Source organism: Alosa alosa, chromosome 2 (genome assembly GCF_017589495.1).
Source record: "Alosa alosa isolate M-15738 ecotype Scorff River chromosome 2, AALO_Geno_1.1, whole genome shotgun sequence".
NCBI classification, from domain to species: Eukaryota; Metazoa; Chordata; class Actinopteri; order Clupeiformes; family Clupeidae; genus Alosa; species Alosa alosa.
The window spans coordinates 1,666,506-1,685,555 of NC_063190.1; the positions used below are offsets into that span (position 1 = coordinate 1,666,506).

General features: G+C 38.6%; 1 protein-coding gene across 8 annotated transcripts in view; it reads right to left on the reverse strand.

Moving 5' to 3' along the window:
• Positions 1 to 19,050, reverse strand: part of LOC125290922 (glutamate receptor 4-like) — a 181,569-nt gene that overhangs the window by 17,470 nt on the left and 145,049 nt on the right. For 3 of the 8 annotated variants that reach the window (XM_048237360.1, XM_048237365.1, XM_048237359.1), the window contains one exon: positions 580 to 717. The exons of 3 other annotated variants lie outside the window; for them this stretch is intronic. In XM_048237360.1, the coding sequence (XP_048093317.1) occupies positions 580 to 717 (138 nt within the window). Of the gene's footprint in view, positions 1 to 579; positions 718 to 19,050 lie in introns of those variants that run through there. 2 more of the 8 variants (XR_007192890.1, XR_007192891.1) reach the window with 2 other exon arrangements.

A 19,050-nucleotide genomic window follows, 5' to 3' on the forward strand; every position in this document is an offset into this window, starting at 1 on the left:
TGGAGAAAACGGAAAGGAAAAAAGTCACGTCCAAATGAAGTTCATCATTAAGTAGAAGTATGAGTATGAGTATGAGTATAAGTAGAAGTATGAGTATGAGTATAAGTAGAAGTAGAAGTATGAGTATAAGTAGAAGTAGAAGTAGAAGTATGAGTAGAAGTATAAGTATGAGTAGAAGTAGAAGTAGAAGTAGAAGTATGAGTATAAGTATAAGTATGAGTATAAGTATGAGTATAAGTATAAGTATAAGTATAAGTATGAGTATAAGTACAAGTATAAGTATTAAGTATAAGTATAAGTATAAGTATATATACTCTTTTGATCCCGTGAGGGAAATTTGGTCTCTGCATTTATCTCAATCCGTGAATTACTGAAACACACTCAGCAACCCTCCGGTTAGTAGCGCTTCGGACTCCGGTTAAGTCCGAAGCGCTAACCAGTAGGCCATGGCTGCCCCTTTTTTAATTTAATAATCTCTGTTATGCAGAACACAAACTGTTATTTATAGTCAAAAGAGAGTATACATTTTATAATTTTGTTAGTATCAACCATTTTAAGACCCAGTTCACATGATTCCACCTTCATTCGCTTGGCTTCGTTTCTGGACTTGTAGCAGAATTCGATGAGAGCCACCAGCATGGCCAGGCCCAGGCCCCCCACCAGGATATAAAACACTCCCGCCACGTTACTAAGACTTAGGGCCTGAGAACTCTTGTCCTAAAGGCAGTGTATGTAAAGAAATGGCATGTCAAACTCATGAGAGTGGAGAGAACAAGCACACATAATATTAAGTAAACAAATTACCTGATTTAGACAAACACCAGATATATTTCACTCTCACACACAAACACATACACACACTTACGGATGTGTATGCATACAGCATGATTAAAGAAATTGTGCACACTCTGTGAACATGTGAACATCCATACATTCACATTGGCATCTTTTGCTTCAGACCTACTGAGGATGTCCTGCACGTCAGCCAATTCATCGGCTATTTAGGCCTTTCCAAAAGACAATACAATCTACTTAACTAGTTTATTATAGTGCTACGAAGTCTGGCAAATAATCAAAGATTTCAGTGTCTTCTACTCTGATGTCTTCCTACAGGATTGTCAAAGAAACTATATGTAATATTTGCAATGATGTGTGATCCACTAAACCACAATACATCCTTAGTAAGCTTTAGTGTCAAAACAGATACACCTATGTTCATCTAAGGCAGGCAAATATTATTTTTTGAGGTATAACTAATAAAACCTTTCTGATTTATACAACCAAGTGTGCTTCAGAATTGTGCTCCATTTCAAATTGAACCAAGAATGAACAAATGTCATGTCAGGGACTACATATCCTAATTGTTTGTTGATTGTTTCTCCTCCATAAAGTAAACATATATGGTAAGGTCTTTTCAACGGATTTTGAGGACTACAAAGTCCTGAAGTAAGTGCGAAGTACAAAGAAAAAGTCAGGCCAAATCAGGACAAATTCTTTGGGTTTGATTCAACAGATGACATATCTACCTTGACTTTCAAAAGATACATACATATTAGATACTTCATACAAACTATCTTACAGATGGTTTTAAATAATATGAATTAATTCAAAAGCTCTGGGGCATTTCTTTCTTTCTAAACAAGCAATACATTATATAATTGAAGCAACAAACAATGTTATTTAAAACACTGAACGTATCAAAGCGTATTCTTGCTGTCTATGAAAACAGCATAGAAACGGGCTAGTCTAATTCAAAGGAATGGAAATAACAGGTCTTTGAATTGACACTAGTTAAGCTGGTATATGCAACACAAATATATCCCCATTGCAATGCTTTATACTTTATTGAGGTAGGCTTCAAAAATGTATTTTAAATTTGAGCTAGTTCTGTTTAATCTGTCTTATACATTTCCTTACAAAATATATAGGCTATAGGCTCACATTACTTGAGTCAGACAGAAGATGGGCACTGCTCTCTGTTGGTATTTCTGTCCCTCCGAAAACTGATTGTGTATTTAGCAGTCAAAAATTTCAGAATGTTTACGGGGGAGAAAACCCCAGACCCCCACCAATATAATCCGCACCACCTCTCAGAAAATAGTTCCAACGTCCCTGACAGTAGGCCGTTGCGTAGTTATGTACGTTTGTCGGCGTTGGAGGTAGCCTAATAATAATAATAATATATGGTATAAGTTCATATTCTCTGCAATTCGCTTGTCTGTTTGTTAATTACCTGCAACTGAAAATCTGATCGCTCTCACAGACCCAAACTCACAGTTTTATCTGCTTTGGGCACCCAAATGGCCAGCAGCGGTACTGTATGTCATTGATACTGCCTATGGGCAGAGAATAAGGGGAGAATTTTCACTCTCGGGAAAACTTCCAGTTTCGGAACTGGTTGCAGTTCCTTCTCTGGTTCCACGTGAGGGTGCTTGTCAGAAGAAATGAACAGCAGTCTGCAAGGTCTGCAGTGCGCAAATTAGCGTCATAACCACCACCACGTTAATTTTCATCCGTCGGAAGTTAGTCGTGTTAGAAACCTAATGTCAAGTTTGAGGCATGTTAAGAGTTGGCTGTGAATCGATTATGCTTTTTAGTTAACAAGATATTAGGTTAAAATGTGTGAAATGGTAAAGTGAAACATTTTCTTGTCTAAGTTTAATCTTGATATGCTAGCAAAAATGTTGGCAATGTAACCTAAAGTAAGCGCCTCTCTTTCCCCCTCTCTCTTAAACATGTCCCTGTCCCATACGTTACAGCCTAGTAGTAACAACAGTCAGTAACTAAACTGCCAACAATCAGCATAGAAAAGTTTTAGCTTACTTCACATGTTAGGTTTATGTAAAGGATAATGTATTGTCCGCCGGTAATTATCAGAAAATGAGTCCCGACAGGGAGAACAGAACCCCGACGCGCAGTGGCGGGGTTTTGTTTCGACCTGAAGGGACTTATTTGGTACAATTGGTATTGTTTTCAGTATAAAGAGACTTACCTAGCGCTTTCTTGTGAAAACATTTGACTTAATTTAAAAAAAGTTTGACTTAATTTAAGACATCTCATCCTGAAAACAAGCAAATTTGTCTGCCAGTGCATTAAGCAAATGTGTCCTAAAAACAAGCAAATTTGTCTGCCAGTGCGTTGAGCAAATTTGTCTTGATAAGACTCCTTAAAATAAGTCTTCTTAAATTAAGTCAAAATGTTCTTTTGGGAGGGTGCTAGGTAAGTCTTTTCATACTAAAAACAATACCAAATAGATTTTTTTATCTTGATATAAGATTAATAACACTTGTTAGATTTAATTTTTTGCAGTGTAGAAAGTCATTACAGAACAGCCGCTCCTAAGCACCTTTCAGGCAATACAAGGTGTGGCGTGTTTGAGCAGTTGAAATGAGTGTGGGGGGATGGTAGGCTTTTTTAGGTTTTTAATTTAGGTACAACAGCAATACAAGGTGTGTGAGTCAGAGCAATACAAGGCATGGCGTGTGAGTCCGAGCAATACAAGGTGTGGCGTGTGAACGAATTGAAATGCGTATCTCACTCAATGGGCGCCCTGTTTATGTTTATAACCAGTCGCTTTGCGCACGGTGCTATTTTGAGAAAATCCACAATAAACAAACGTCTGGGGTTAAAATGTAGAATTTCCGTTTTTTCATAATTCGACAGTATACAGTCTACACTTTCATATTGTGAACATTTCACGGAAAAACATACGTTTTGACTGTTAAACCCTGAATTTATTTAGGTGAAGATTCAACACATTAGCAGTCATTCCCTTTATCCACGCTATAAGGTTTTCTGGTAGAGCTAAAATTTAATCAATGTGTCAGCTCAGTTTTTGGCAGATGTAACCGAATATGAATGTGAAAAGACTTGCCTTTCAGGGCACGCGACGGTCAAAAAAACACAAACTTTTAGAAATATCCTGGCGTCATTTTAGGGACCAGGAGAAGTTTTCCATTGGCGTAGTGCATTTTAAAAGTTACAAATCTGTGTACACATAACTTCCTCTCCCCTTACTTCCCTGAAGGAAATACATTAATTATATTCTATAGTGACCTTATGACCGGTCCCAGGTATTAACTAGGGGCAGAAAAAAGACACTCACTGCACAGTTGATGAAACTGCACAGTCAGTCATCCGCTTTAAAATCAAAAGCTACCGTGGGCTAATAACTGTGCCCCTCACACTGCAAAAACTGCTTATCTAACAAAATCTAACCAAGTGTTATTAATCTTATATCAAGATAAAAAAAAACTAGTTGGTATTGTTTTCAGTATAAAGAGACTTACCTAGCTTTCTCATAAAAACATTTGACTTAAAATAAAAAAACTTTGACTTAAATTAAGACATCTCATCCTGAAAACAAGCAAATTTGTCTGCCAGTGCATTAAGCAAATGTGTCCTAAAAACAAGCAAATTTGTCTGCCAGTGCGTTGAGCAAATTTGTCTTGATAAGACTCCTTAAAATAAGTCTTCTTAAATTAAGTCAAAATGTTCTTTTGGGAGGGTGCTAGGTAAGTCTTTTCATACTAAAAACAATACCAAATAGATTTTTTAATCTTAATATAAGATTAATAACACTTGTTAGATTTAATTTTTTGCAGTGTAGAAAGTCATTACAGAACAGCCCGGCCCTAAGCACCCCCTTTCAGAGCAATACAAGGTGTGGCGTGTGAACGGATTGAAATGAGTGTGGGGATGGTAGGCTTTTTTTAGGTTTTTAATTTAGGTACAACAGCAATACAAGGTGTGTGAGTCAGAGCAATACAAGGCATGGCGTGTGAGTCCGAGCAATACAAGGTGTGGCGTGTGAACGAATTGAAATGCGTATCTCACTCAATGGGCGCCCTGTTTATGTTTATAACCAGTCGCTTTGCGCACGGTGCTATTTTGAGAAAATCCACAATAAACAAACGTACGGGTTAAAATGTAGAATTTCACGTTTTCGCATAATTCGACAGTATACAGTCTACACTTTCATATTGTGAACATTTCACGGAAAAACATACGTTTTGACTGTTAAACCCTGAATTTATTTAGGTGAAGATTCAACACATTAGCAGTCATTCCCTTTATCCACGCCGCTATAAGGTTTTACGGTAGAGCTAAAATTTAATCAATGTGTCAGCTCAGTTTTTGGCAGATGTAACCGAATATGAATGTGAAAGACTTGCCTTTCAGGGCACGAACGGTCAAAAGCACAAACTTTTAGAAATATCCTGGCGTCATTTTAGGGACCAGGAGAAGTTTTCCATTGACGTAGTGCATTTTAAAAGTTACACAATCTGTGTACACATAACTTCCTCTCCCCTTACTTCCCGCGAAATACATTAATTATATTCTATAGTGACCTTATGACCGTCCCAGGTATTAACTAGGGGGCAGAAAAAGACACTCACTGCACAGTTGATGAAACTGCACAGTCAGTCATCCGCTTTAAAATCACGCTACCGTAAGGCTAATAATAACTGTGCCCTCACACTGCAAAAACTGCTTATCTAACAAAATCTAACCAAGTGTTATTAATCTTATATCAAGATAAAAAAAACTAGTTGGTATTGTTTTTAGTATAAAGACACTTACCTAGCACTTTCTCATAAAATCATTTGACTTAAAATAAGTCAAACTTTTCTTAAATTAAGACATCTCATCCTGAAAACAAGCAAATTTGTCTGCCAGTGCGTTAAGCAAATTTGTCCTAAAAACAAGCAAATTTGTCTGCCAGTGCGTTGAGCAAATTTGTCTTGATAAGACTCCTTAAAATAAGTCAAAGTCTTCTTAAATTAAGTCAAAATGATCTTTCGAGAGAGCGCTAGGTAAGTCCTTTCATACTAAAAACAATACCAAATAGATTTTTTGATCTTAATATAAGATTATCAACACTTGATTAGATTTCATTTTTTGCAGTGCACACTATCGCACGTGACAATTTACTTAAAAAGGTGATTTTCTCCTCTTCTAGCGTATCGTGACGGGAGAACCATGCCAACTTTGGATGCGGTTATCTTAGCGATACTTTTTGCAATACCCTCGATATACATCGTTGGAAAGCTTCGTTTATGGCCGTTCATACACAATAACTTAGCTTAGTTTATGGCTGTGAGCACAATAACTTAATTTAGTAAATTTTACCAAAGTGACTAGTTTCGCCTTGCAGGGTCACATATAGCCAATCGATACAAAATATCATAAAATGGTTTTTGCATTAGGCTTATAGCCTAGCAGATAATAAGACTACCAAATTAATTAAACAAGAAAACTGTGTGTCTTTCTTTCCTGCGATTGGAATTAATGAAACTACTCTGCAAAGTGGAAATGGAAAAAAGTGGGAGATTTCGACAAATTTGGTTTTACTCATTTTGAGCCCAAACTGTTCGCCAAAGGCCATCATCTCTGGCCCCAGCTTGATGAAAAAGTGGCCACTTCTAAATGGGACCCACTGTAGGCCTACACGAACCACAGCCTAAGAGCGAAAGCAGTGCATAAGCCATCAGATGCTGGACTCGCTGCGAGGGAAATAATGACAGTGAGTAGGCACAGGTAAGTGCATCTCGCAAATTCGGCATAATGTTGTAATGTTCTTGTGTCATTTAGACAACTAGCCTAACTATATTTTTTAAAAACTGTTTTCTAGATCGGAGAGCAGTCTTGCGAGTTACTGGCGACCCTCGCTGGACATCAGACAGCCAAAACACCCAGAACAACTGAACAACAAATTCACTAACTCAATACTCATCATGGATATCACAAGTTTTAAACAACGAAAACAGAAAGGATGGAGGCAGCAAAGCTAGGAGTTATTCCAGATGGACAAGAACAAGGTAGGCAATTGGTGTGCTTGTCAGAACGTTAGACTGCACTAAAGCCAGACGTCACGTACAGCTAGAACAAAACTAAAGGTAACCTTAGCCTGTATAGGGCTGTATCAAGTTGTCCAAATGAATAGGTCATTGTAGACGTTGTCGTTGTATTATTGCATGTGGATGTTGTTATGCTATGCTGGCTACTTTTTTGCTGACTGACCAATGCACGGACCTAAGGGGGGTTAAGTTAAGTATTCAGAGTGAGACGTACTGTATATAGTTCCAGCACGTTGATACAGATGTGTTTCTGTGCATTCGTTCGGACGCCACTGGCTGTTTGTCCTTTGTACACGGCTCCCCACCCGTGGAGAGAGGCATTTGTGGTTATCACACATCTGCGGCTGACTCTTGCCATGGGCACACCTTTGCATAATGAGTTCGGGGAATGCTAGAAGGCCAGTGCTGACCAGCATTGATCTTCTAGTGGGAGGCACCTGTGTCTGTCCCGAGCTTGGAGTTTGCGCACTTGCAGTAGGCCAAGCGGCACTGCTGCTGATGCTGTGGTGAGTAGACCCAGCAGTCTTAGGCTGACTATACGTCCTTTGCGCACATGGACTATGCATGCTCTTATGTCTGCCTATCTTTTGGATGAGAGCTTGGCTATCAGGCTGAGGCTGGAGTGAGTGTAGTCATTAGGCATTATTCCAAAATCAACCTGGCAAAATGTTCCCCTAGGACCCAGCCAAACGTACCACCCTTAAGGCCTATTCACACCAAGAACGATAACGATAGCTATAACCATAACGACAAAAGCGTTCACACTGAACAACGATAAACAAAGTCTCTCCTTGTGTTAATGAATGTGACAGTTAAAATTCGATGGGTTCTGATTGGCTTTTAGCTTTTTATCGTTCGGAAAATCGCTCTGAAAGTGATTCCCAATGATATTGTTCTTCATGTCGGTATCGTTATAGTTTATGTGTGAACATCGTCATTCATATTAATGAGAACGATATTTATTTATAGTTATCATTCTTGGTGTGAATTGGCCTTTATATTTTGCAAAACTTAGCGAAAAATAGGCACTATTAATTAAAAACTTTGGTAACCAAAGAATACTCCTGAGCTCATGTAGGCTACAATCTAGTAAACAATGTCTAAACATCTCTCTTTAGCACCCCCGCTGGCCAGTTTGCAGAAACCTCAGAAACGTACCTGGTTGTACCTTTGGCTGGGTCTGCGAAAACATTTTGCTAATGAGACCAGGTTATCCAAAATTGAGAAATGGGGACTGAAAGGATTTGCAAGTTCTAAGTTCACATAAATAATAATTTTTGTAACTTTAGATTTTTATGAAACTTTTTTATGAGGGAAATAAATTTTAAATGTCTCTTCTTTCATACAAGACCAAAAAACAAAAATCATTATTTTCAATATTTTTTTATGTAATTGGCCTGTATTTAAAATTAGAATGTACGACTTCTGACTCATTTGGCCAAAACAGACAGTTCCTGTATTTCAGTATACTAAGTATAAGTATATATACTCTTTTGATCCCGTGAGGGAAATTTGGTCTCTGCATTTATCCCAATCCGTGAATTAGTGAAACACACTCAGCACACAGTGAGCACACAGTGAGGTGAAGCGCACACTAATCCCGGCGCAGTGAGCTGCCTGCAACAACAGCGGCGCTCGGGGAGCAGTGAGGGGTTAGGTGCCTTGCTCAAGGGCACTTCAGCCGTGCCTACTGGTCGGGGTTCGAACCGGCAACCCTCCGGTTACAAGTCCGAAGTGCTAACCAGTAGGCCACAGTAGTGGCTAAGCCTTGATCAAAGCACCAAACAAAGATCAGCTGCTGCTTCTTCATTATTGCTAACAAACTAGAAGAAGGGCAATTTCAGTTTTGCATTGTGCCTAACAACCTTATTATGCAAGTGTTTTGGATATCTTACTCTTGGTTATGTCGTGGGCACAATGTGAACACTCCTCGAAATCAAATCACATTGTAGCACCCACTACAAGTCAAGTTGGATAGCTTGACCCACAGTCAAGTTGGATGACTTGCAACTTAAGTGGCTTTACAAGAGTTTGTAAATGTTTCCCAATTTGCACATAATCTGAAAATATGGTCCAGATAATACAGTAATCTTACATCTTACATACAAACTGTGGGTTGTATTTTTTGTTGTTCACTATATAGTCATCTTAGATATGCTGTTGTCATGCTTATAAGATGCATTGTGTTTGTATATGAGAGGGAAAGAAAAAGGCAATGTTAGCATTTCCACTAAGGAAGAGTGAGGATGAGCTAGTTGGCAGTGATGAGGAGAATGGCATTGGTATGAAGTGGATGTAGAAAGCAGCCACTCAGCTTGACTGGCTGCAGCTGTATTACCTCAGAGACCAGGGTTCAAGGTCTGGTGGGGTAAATGTTCTCACCACACATGCTACATATGGTGTAAAAAAGGACTGTCAGAACAGTAACTGTCAAAATGATCTCTAGACGAGTGGGAACCTTCTATATGTAACACTATGTTATATCGTCTGTGTATCATTTGTTCATTTGAAATTCAATTGAGAGTCCAAATAAAAAAAATGAAATAAAGAAATAAAAGACTTATTTTAAAATAAAAAGTATATAAGTAAAATACTGACTTTGATATTTATTTTTTCCGATTGCTGTGACCCGGAAATTATTTATTGACTTCCATTGCCAGTTGCTGCTCCTGTTTTGCAGTGTTAAATCAGACTACCAGTCCGATTACAACTTTACCACACACAATTTAACCTAAAGACAATGGCTAGCCTATATTTAAATGTCCACTCGGACAGAGCGACAGAATCTGTTTTTTTCCTCAGCCGACAGTCTAAATCAGGGGTGTCCAAACTTTTTGACTCAAGGGTCACATTGGGTTTTGAAAATAGGCCGGCGGGCCACACACAAAAAATAATATATATATATGAACCTATATATATAACGTTTTGTATAATTTAAATGACAAAGTAATTTTGTTGTAGAAAATTAATTTCTTAAGAAATACTGTTAATTTGATGCTGTTTAATTCATTTATAAATGGTGCACTGTCACTTTAAGACTCTTTTGCCAGCTCCACTCAAATATAGCCTATGGCTAGTGCTGTGCCTATGGCGTGTGCCCTCTCACAGTTTATAAATGGTCAGTAGTGGGAACTACTGTTGCCATCGCGATTTCCTTTTAGAAGTTTCTTATAAAAAGGAGATATCAATGATCAACAATGACAAGCCAGCTGGAACCTGCCGCGCTCTCTCCCTCTCGTGCACACTCAAATGCGTTCCCAATTAAATGGAGTAGCATAATGTAGTTAGATCTGCTGCAATGGAGATACTATGTAACAAGCTGTTTTGACATTGTCATTACATCTAAGAAGAGTGTAAAGCAGTTTGCAGTAGCCTAAAGTTAACCACAATGTGGAAAACAAATAGCGAGCAGCCTATGATAACCTAATTAAATGCTCGGCAGGCCGGATTAAAGTGCGTGGCGGGCCGGATCTATGATAAACTAATAAATGTGTGGCGGGCCGCACTTGGCCCGCGGGCCGTAGTTTGGACACCCCTGGTCTAAATTAATAGTTTTTTCTAACTTGTAGTCTATGCTCGATTTCAATTATTTGCTCTGTTTGTGAATGAAGTTGTAGCCCACTTTCCTTAGATCAATGTACTTATTGAACGATGTGTGTCCCTAGTTTCCCTGTCATAGGCTACCTCTTGTCTCTGGTGTAATCTCACCAGAAGTTGCAGCTGGCTGTCTTCCAATGACGTTGTCGACAACAGATCTGAGCTGATAGATCTAGCATCTACTTCCGTGCAACAACATGGGCTGATGCTACATCCCAGATAGCAAAATCAGATTAGCAGATAGCGGACCGTTGGTGGTATGCCGCCGGTGGTGTTCCACTTGTGGTCCGCCGTTGGACCACCATCTCTTTAAATTTGTCATGAATATCAAGAAAAGTTAATAAAATGATATATGGAGTATAACTGAACAAATGAAAAGATTTTAGACCAATAGTGGCAAAATATTAGGCAATTTGTCTGCAACCCGCCAGCGGACCGCCAGAGAACCGGTGAGCAAAATGCCAGCGGACCACCACCAATGCCCCCAATGGACCGACAGTGGTCCACCAGCCTCTTGCTATCTGGGATAGGCCAGTAGGCTACTTCTATAATCATGGGGCAACGCTTTGGGCGAACGCAATGTTCATAAGCGAAACAGGCATTAATGGAGATGATTTTTCTGACGAAGCAACAACAAAACCGAGTTTGCCATCGTTGCGCAATTTCTCGCTAGGCCTAGTTGTTATTAGACATATTTTCTGTCGCTGGGATGGCCAAAATTAGTCACAAAATCTAGCAAAGTCACTAAATTGGCAACACTGAGCACTGGTCTAAAAGATCAAGAAAGTGACTTCGGATTGACTTCCAGGTAACAGAAATCAGAAAAAAATTAATCAAAATCAGTTTCGGCCCTGAGGTAGTTTTTTAAACGTTATAATTTTGATTTGACCATGAAATCAAAAGCCTGAAAAACAAAGTGTTATTTGTTTGTTTGTATCACATTCATAATAATGAAATAACAAGTCATTTTTTTCATTTTGGATTCTGAATTGAATATCAGATGAACAAATGATACACAGACCTATTTCATTGTTTGTTCATGAATGTGATACCAAAAAACAAATAAAGCCTTGTTTTTTAGACATTTGATTTTATGCTCAGGTCAAAAATAGAAATGTTAAACATGAGCACAGGGCTGAATTTGATTTCCATATCTAATTTTTCTGATATGTGTGAGATTAGTGATAGCCTTGGAGAATAAAGCCTGAAGTGATGGTCATTGGTTGAGTTTGGTCATTGTTTCAGTTGAAAATGTAGGCCTACAAGGCAAGCTACAAAATCATAGCTACAAATGTGTGCCTCTGCTTGCTGAATTTGACCTTACCTCTGACTTTAGGCACTTTTGAAACAAAACATTTGATTTATCCTATACAAAATCACATACGTTTTTAATTTGTTGCCATATCACTTGCATATAGGCTGGCCTACTTTTAATACCCAGCGGAGACTCCAATTTCATGATGGCTCATGATGGCTTTGTGTGTCTAAAACATCTTGCATCTTGCTTATGCACAAATCGACTGTGACCAAGGACAGCTACCTTGGTTTTAAATTTCCTAATGAAAGCTTTATGTTAAATGCGCTGTTATTGGAGTTATATGAAGTCTATCATGAACTGGCCAAGTAGTGTCATGTCAAATCTGACTTTTTTGTGCAGCAACACTTTCTTAAAACCAAAATTGTGATATAGCACTTAATGTACTCCAGTAAATTAAGTGATGAATGAGTTTAATTTCATCCATAAAGCCAAGAAGAAATAATGTTCTGGACATTCGATAACCATGCACTTCAGCTGAACAGCTACTGGAAAAATATGCTGCTACTGACAGCTTTCAACAAATGAAAAGCTGCAGTTTTTTTATTCACTGATAAGATTGTATCTACACCATGGGCGGAGTTTGACATTTGAGCCAGGGGGCGCGAACAAGAAAAAAAAGTCATTGTAGCGGCTAAGACCTGGCCTACCACTTGGGGAATACAGCACAAGAACATATGGACAAAACAAACATGCTAAATAAACATAAATGATTTTAAAGGGTTAGGCTATTTGCACCCCTGGTACAATTAGCAGTGTATGCTATTTACCCTGCTATGTACCCTGGTGCAATTAGAAGTGAATTCTATTCGTACCCCGGTGCACACAGCAATGTGTCCTATTAGTACCCCGTCTGGTACAAATATCAATGCATGCTATTCATACCCCGGTGCACACAGCAATGTGTTCTATTAATACCCCATCTGGTACAAATATCAGTGTATGCCATTTGCACCCCTGTGCATTTATTCTGGTATATTGATCACACAATGTAATAATAATAATAAAAACAAGCAACATGTTCTTTTGTTGTTATGTAACAGGGTGTGAATAGCTCAGCTGTGTAATAGACACTCTGAATAAGGTATGCTGTTTGCATCCATGTATAGTTAAAAGTGGATGCTATTCGTACCCTGGTGTATATAGTACTGTATGCTATTTATACCCTGGTGCATGAACTAGCTAATTACTGCAATCAAAACTTCCATTTGAGAACCGATTTCTCAAATTGTGCGCCTTCTCTCTAGAGACGTTGGTACACATATACACTCACTCTGCCAAAACACATCACATGGGAATCGAACCCCAGTCTCCCACATGCTAACCCATGTCTGAGAACACTGCATTATCTTCTTCCACAAACAAATGGTGTTTGCAGGTAAAGTTATAGTTTATAGGCCTGAACGTATTCACAAAATTTCTGTTAACTAACAAACTGATGGTTGTATGTGTTCACTGAACCAAGATTATGAAAATAAAACACAACTTCTCAATCTAAAACTTAATCTGAACAGATATTTGTGTCGAATAGGCCAAGGCTATTCGTACCAGGGGTGTAAATAGACACTCCGGATTTTAAATTACATTGTAACAATTTAACAATTTGCCCTTATGAAATCCAATCGCAGCACGGCTGTCTTGGAACGCAATAGACAGATGGTGGCGGAATGCCCAAACACTTGAATTCAACTAAAATGTAACAGTGAAATGCCTCTCCAAATGCAGAAACAAAGTGCAATCACACCATATTTTCATGTAACGAGCAGATATCTACAACATCATTACATGCTACCTGAGAATTGCTGGACTTTAGCCTACTTGTCTGGAGAATTGCTGGACGTTAGCCTACTTGTCACTTGTCAAAAAGCAGCAAAAAGCAGTATATGAACTCAGATGTATTACCTACCACCATTTACTTGTTATGTGTTATTTAAAATATTTATAAAATATCGTAATTCTTCCACTCATTTTTGAAACAATACAATTACCTGTTTCAAGCACCCCCCCACTCTAATCTCTTCTTTGTAAAATTTAGTGATCTCTATCTCTATCTACGGCTCTGACTTCAACCACCACCATGGCGCCAACCATTGGCCAGGCACATGTGTGACTACAATGTTTCCACTAGATTATTGAGTTTTCATCTTGATGAGGATATTTCTGGAACCTGAAGGTGACATTTTTTGAACACGCAAAGGAAAAATATTGAATTGAAAACATTTCGTTCTATTGTGGATGAGGCTTTAAATAACTATTTAATCAGCAGTGGGAAATTAAGATGGTGGAAAAAAGAAGACTAAGGCGGTAGACATAATGTGCAATTTCAATACACTTGCCTTTTGAACAGGATGTAGAAGTAACCTAGGTTCAAAATGTTTATTTTTATTTAATATTCTTTTATATAAACAAAAGTCTGTAAAACCTTGCTGGGGTATGTTCTCCCCTGCATCCACTGATTTAAAAGTTTGTACCTTATAGTTGTATAATTATGAATATACTGTTTTCTTTGTACTTTGGTATCGTTGTCAGCAGTGAATAAATTCTTCCTGGCTGATTTTGCCAATAAAAGACATCTATACAGTGCTGTCTATCAATTCATTAAAAAAAAATCCAATACTTTAGCTTTATTTCACTGACTAATTTCAGTAGCGGAACAGAATGGTACCAATAATATGGTGAATATATGGTCACAAGATGGAGGCATGAAACATGAAGATTTTTGACACAGAATGCAGGATAATTTAACACATTTCCTCATAGTGCAGTAAACCTCCTGTCATTCCATGATTACTTTAGTTAAAACTCCAACTTGAGAATTTAATGAGTGCCAATGCTGAAATTTGCACAACGCTGATGCCCTAAAGTAAATAAACAAAAATAATCAGTAAGCCTTCCTTTTATAGTCCTCTAACTACTATGTATCTACCTAGAAAATACACAGTCAATTATAGTGTATTATTGGGTAACTATGCAAATTATTAAAACACCTCAACTATTATAGAAGATTACTGGGTAATCACTACCAGTAATATGTGGATAAATACAGAGAAACTACAGTTTTAACAGAAATACCAAGAAAAACTATATTCTATCAACTCAACAAAGAACCATGGTAACGAAGATCGATTTGCGTACTTTCCATGAAAGTACTGTAGGCAAGTAATTCTTAGACACACCTTCTGTATTACCCATCAATTCCAGTTATATTAGTAGTTATCCAAGGTTTATATAGGTTTATAACAGCCCAGGGCCCAGTTCCCCGAAAGCATCGTAAGCCTAAGAGCATCGTAAAGTCCCTCTTATACAAAAGTCTTACGAATTTTGCCGACTGTTTCCCGAAACGATCTTAAGAGCGTTGTGAAAACACTCGTAGATCTACGAGTGCTCCAGAGTTCTCGTTACTGGCTAAGAGCGTCTTAAGGTACTTCTCACTGAGGTCACCAAAAGGACATACAGGGGAATTACAACTTAGAATACAATTATCCAACTACGTTCCCATTCTTTATTGTATTTACTTGTGATGAATCAGCTTTTAGCGTGCAAAATAGCATACATTTAATGGTCATAATAATGTGATTTAAAGGAGAATTCCGGTGTGATATTGGCCTAAAGTGTGTTGAAACATGATACCGAGTGTGAATGTATGTCTCATAGCCCATCTCAGGGCTTGTCATCTCCATCTGGCGGCTAGTTAGTCGATGTTAAAAGCTTTTTCAATGGGGTTAGCTCGCATCGCCTAGTTATGCAAATAAATCACTGTTTTACACCATTTATTTAGGCTCAATGTATCTCCACACTTCATTGGTAGACTTCCGAGGGCCCTGACATTTAAAACGAGACATTGAGAACTTTGAAAAAGCACTGGTAGTTTACTTACAAGACGATTTATACAGACAGTATCTTCAAAGTTTAGCGATGCAGCCATCTTGAATTTAGTCACGATAAGTCGAGCGAAGAGTATGAATTAACAGGTATGATAAGGGATCAGATTCCAAAAATAATTCTGTGGAAATGCATGGATTCCAGTTGCTGCTACTGGAAGAAACTGGAATCCATGCATTTCCACAGAATTACTTATCATACCTGTTTATTCTTACTTGTCGCTCGACTTATCGTGACGAAATTCAAGATGGCTGCAAACGCTAAATTTCGTGAAGATACTATCTGTATAAATCGTCTTGTAAGTAAACTACCAGTGCTCGTTTTAAATGTCAGGGCCCTACCAATGAAGTGTGGAGCTACATTGAGCCTCGTAAATGGTGTAAAACAGTGATTTATTTGCATGGCTAGGCCGATGCCGAGGCACCCCCATTGAAAAAGCTTTTGGTAGCATCGGCTAACTAGCGCCAGATTTTGGAGTGCAGGGGACAAGCCGAGATGGGCTATGAGACATACGTTCACACTCGGTATCATGTTTCAACACACTTTAGGTCAATATCACACCGGAATTGTCCTTTAAAGCGGAAAAAATGTAATCAAGGTATGAAACGAGACGCTGCCAAATAGTTTGCCATTATCTTTGTGTAAGTGTAGGCTATCTTTTATTAGGCCTATAGGTAAAAGCAGAGAAAGGAACATGTGGTTTAGTGCTGCGTCAAAATCTAAGCCTAGACTTATGTTATTTAAGCCTACACATTTCCTCACTTTCTTACTCAACCTCTTTCTTATCTTCAAACGTCTTCTTAGCCCATTGAGTGCCAAAAACGTAATATTACGTTTTTCCTTCCCATGCTGAGTGCCAAAAACGTAATATTATGTTTTTAGCTTTTTTTTAAATTACTTAAACTAGACACTCTAACACACCTTATATGTGATTTTGGGAACTCTGTGATGAATGGAAATGAAATATATGACGATCAAAAACTCACAACGCACAATCTGGACATTTTATCTGACATTTTATCATAACTCGGTTGGCTTTGGGTCGAATCAGTGACGATGCACGCCAGGTCAAAACCAGGCCATTTTCGTGGGTCTATCACTAGGTGGCAGTCTCGCCAGGTCTCGCTGATCACTTCCGAAAAGTTTACACAAGTAAGTAACAGGCAACACTTCATATTTCATGAAAGACGCAAATCTCCATTTCTAGAAAAAACAGCGATTTTGATGAAAAACTAGCCACTGTTTAGCTTGGGATTTCTCAGGAACAGAGGCGTGTAGAAATACAAGGTTTGCACCCACCGAGAGCTTAAAATCTCACCTTTTAAACGAGCCATTGTATGTGTTCATTGCTATAACACAGAATATGCTGTGGCTGTACAAAAATAATCAACAATGGTCTAGATTGCTGGCACTCTTGGACAAAGCTCCCGAAAACAGCTTGGCATTCAATGAGTTAAGTGACACCAACATAAACGGTGCAACAATCTAATCTTAAATAATTACAATTATTTGTCTGTGTGCGGTATGTAGCCTACTTGGGATGCTTGTCAAAGTTTTTCTATTTCCGTATTAGTGTGAATTAATGTGTAGATCCGTTGAAAGTTGAAACGGTAGGCCTAGCTGTGACGTGAAGTCACCTGACATCACCATCAATTAGAGGATATTTCAGAACTATTGACGTGGACAGCTCCCCTTAAGAGTGTCTTAAGAGCAGTGCATGCGTGTTCACGCTACGAGCATGTACAGGAAACAGTCAGAAAAACCAAACAAACGATCGTAAGATGAATCGTAGAAAACCCTCGTAAGTGCGTGTCTCCATCGTTATTGGGAAACGGGGCCCAGGTTTAATTATGTTCAATTGTTGTTCATCAGTAAACCCATTATAATGGGTTTATTAAATGTATCTACCTCTGTACAACATCTGCAGGAACAGAATAAACTGTCAGAATTGGGAAAGGAACATATCTCTTATAAATGTTATGGCCAAGGGCGTAGGATTGGTCTCAGCTTTGGTGGGGACACATACCCCAACTCTTGCTGTCACGATACCAACATTATTGTTTTAATACCAAAACCAAGGGAAGAATCTTGATTTTGATACTATAGTGATTTTTAAAAATGAATTTCATCAAGCTAGTACCTTTCCGGAAATGTTGCCATCTTTGCTGCCATCTTCAGGGGAAAGTCCGTAGGAGTTGATTGCTGAGTGTGTTGTAACACGCTCTGGAAATTCACAATTTCGTCGCCAGGAAAGGTACTGGCTTGATGAAATTCATTCTGGACTCTCTATCCGACCACATAAAGACCTCGTAAGTGTTATGTTGTTTGGAACTGTAGTAGAGGTATAAAAATAGCGTTTTGTAGCGGCGAAATTGATATGCCCTGCTCACTTCCAGGCTACGAGTTTTGACTGAAAACGGTACAATCGAACTTTCTCAAAACACATCCGAATGACATGATTTTGATGTCAACTCAACGTATGTACCCCCAATCATCCGTAAATCGATCTAAAGTGCATTTTACTCCGGATAATTCCTTTAAATAAAACTTTTGGCCTATGAGCATTATTGTTGATAAGATGAGCATAATACTCAACCTTTGCTGCCTTAACAGAGTTTTGGTAGGCCTTTTCTAGAATCTCTGAAAAGGTCATAGAAGACCTGAAGCTTCTCTTTTTTCCATTTGCACTCTGCTTTCCTGCAAGATTTTCTGACAGAACGGGTCGTGGCATTTAACCATGGAGTGGTGATAGTTTTGACACGCTTTTGTTTTAGTGGGGCAACACAGTCTTAGGTCTCAAGACAGGATGCATTAAAGAGAGTGACTAATTCTTCAATGTCAGAGCAGGTGGAAATAGCAACAGACCCATAAGCCTAGCGACCCATCACCTGCCTATGACAATTCTGCCCGGATTCCTGGCCTGTCTGCCGACCCACCACATGCCCCTTGACAACTCCCTTCCCCTGGACAAATCCAATGCTGGACTATTTGAACTTTCTGTCACTAAATCAGGATTAATGAATTATCAAACCAGATACGTAATCACCCCACCTCTTGTAACTTTCTGCTCAAGTGCTTTTTAACACCATGTCTTATTCTCTACACCTGACTATCATATGCATTTGTCATGTATACAGACCTTACTGTCCTGTATTGACCCTAGACAGATGGGTCAGGCCCTTGAGTCGTGGATCTGCTCGAGGTTTCTTCCTATATGTATCTCCAATTCTAGGGAGTTTTTCCTCGCCCGTTACCCATGGGCCTCTCTCTTTCTTTTCTTTTCTTCCTTTTTTTCCTTTTTCTCTGATTGCCTACATTCTGTAAAGCGCCATTATACATGTGTAATGTTTTGGCGCTCTATAAACACAATAAATTGAAATTGAATTTTCCACAGTA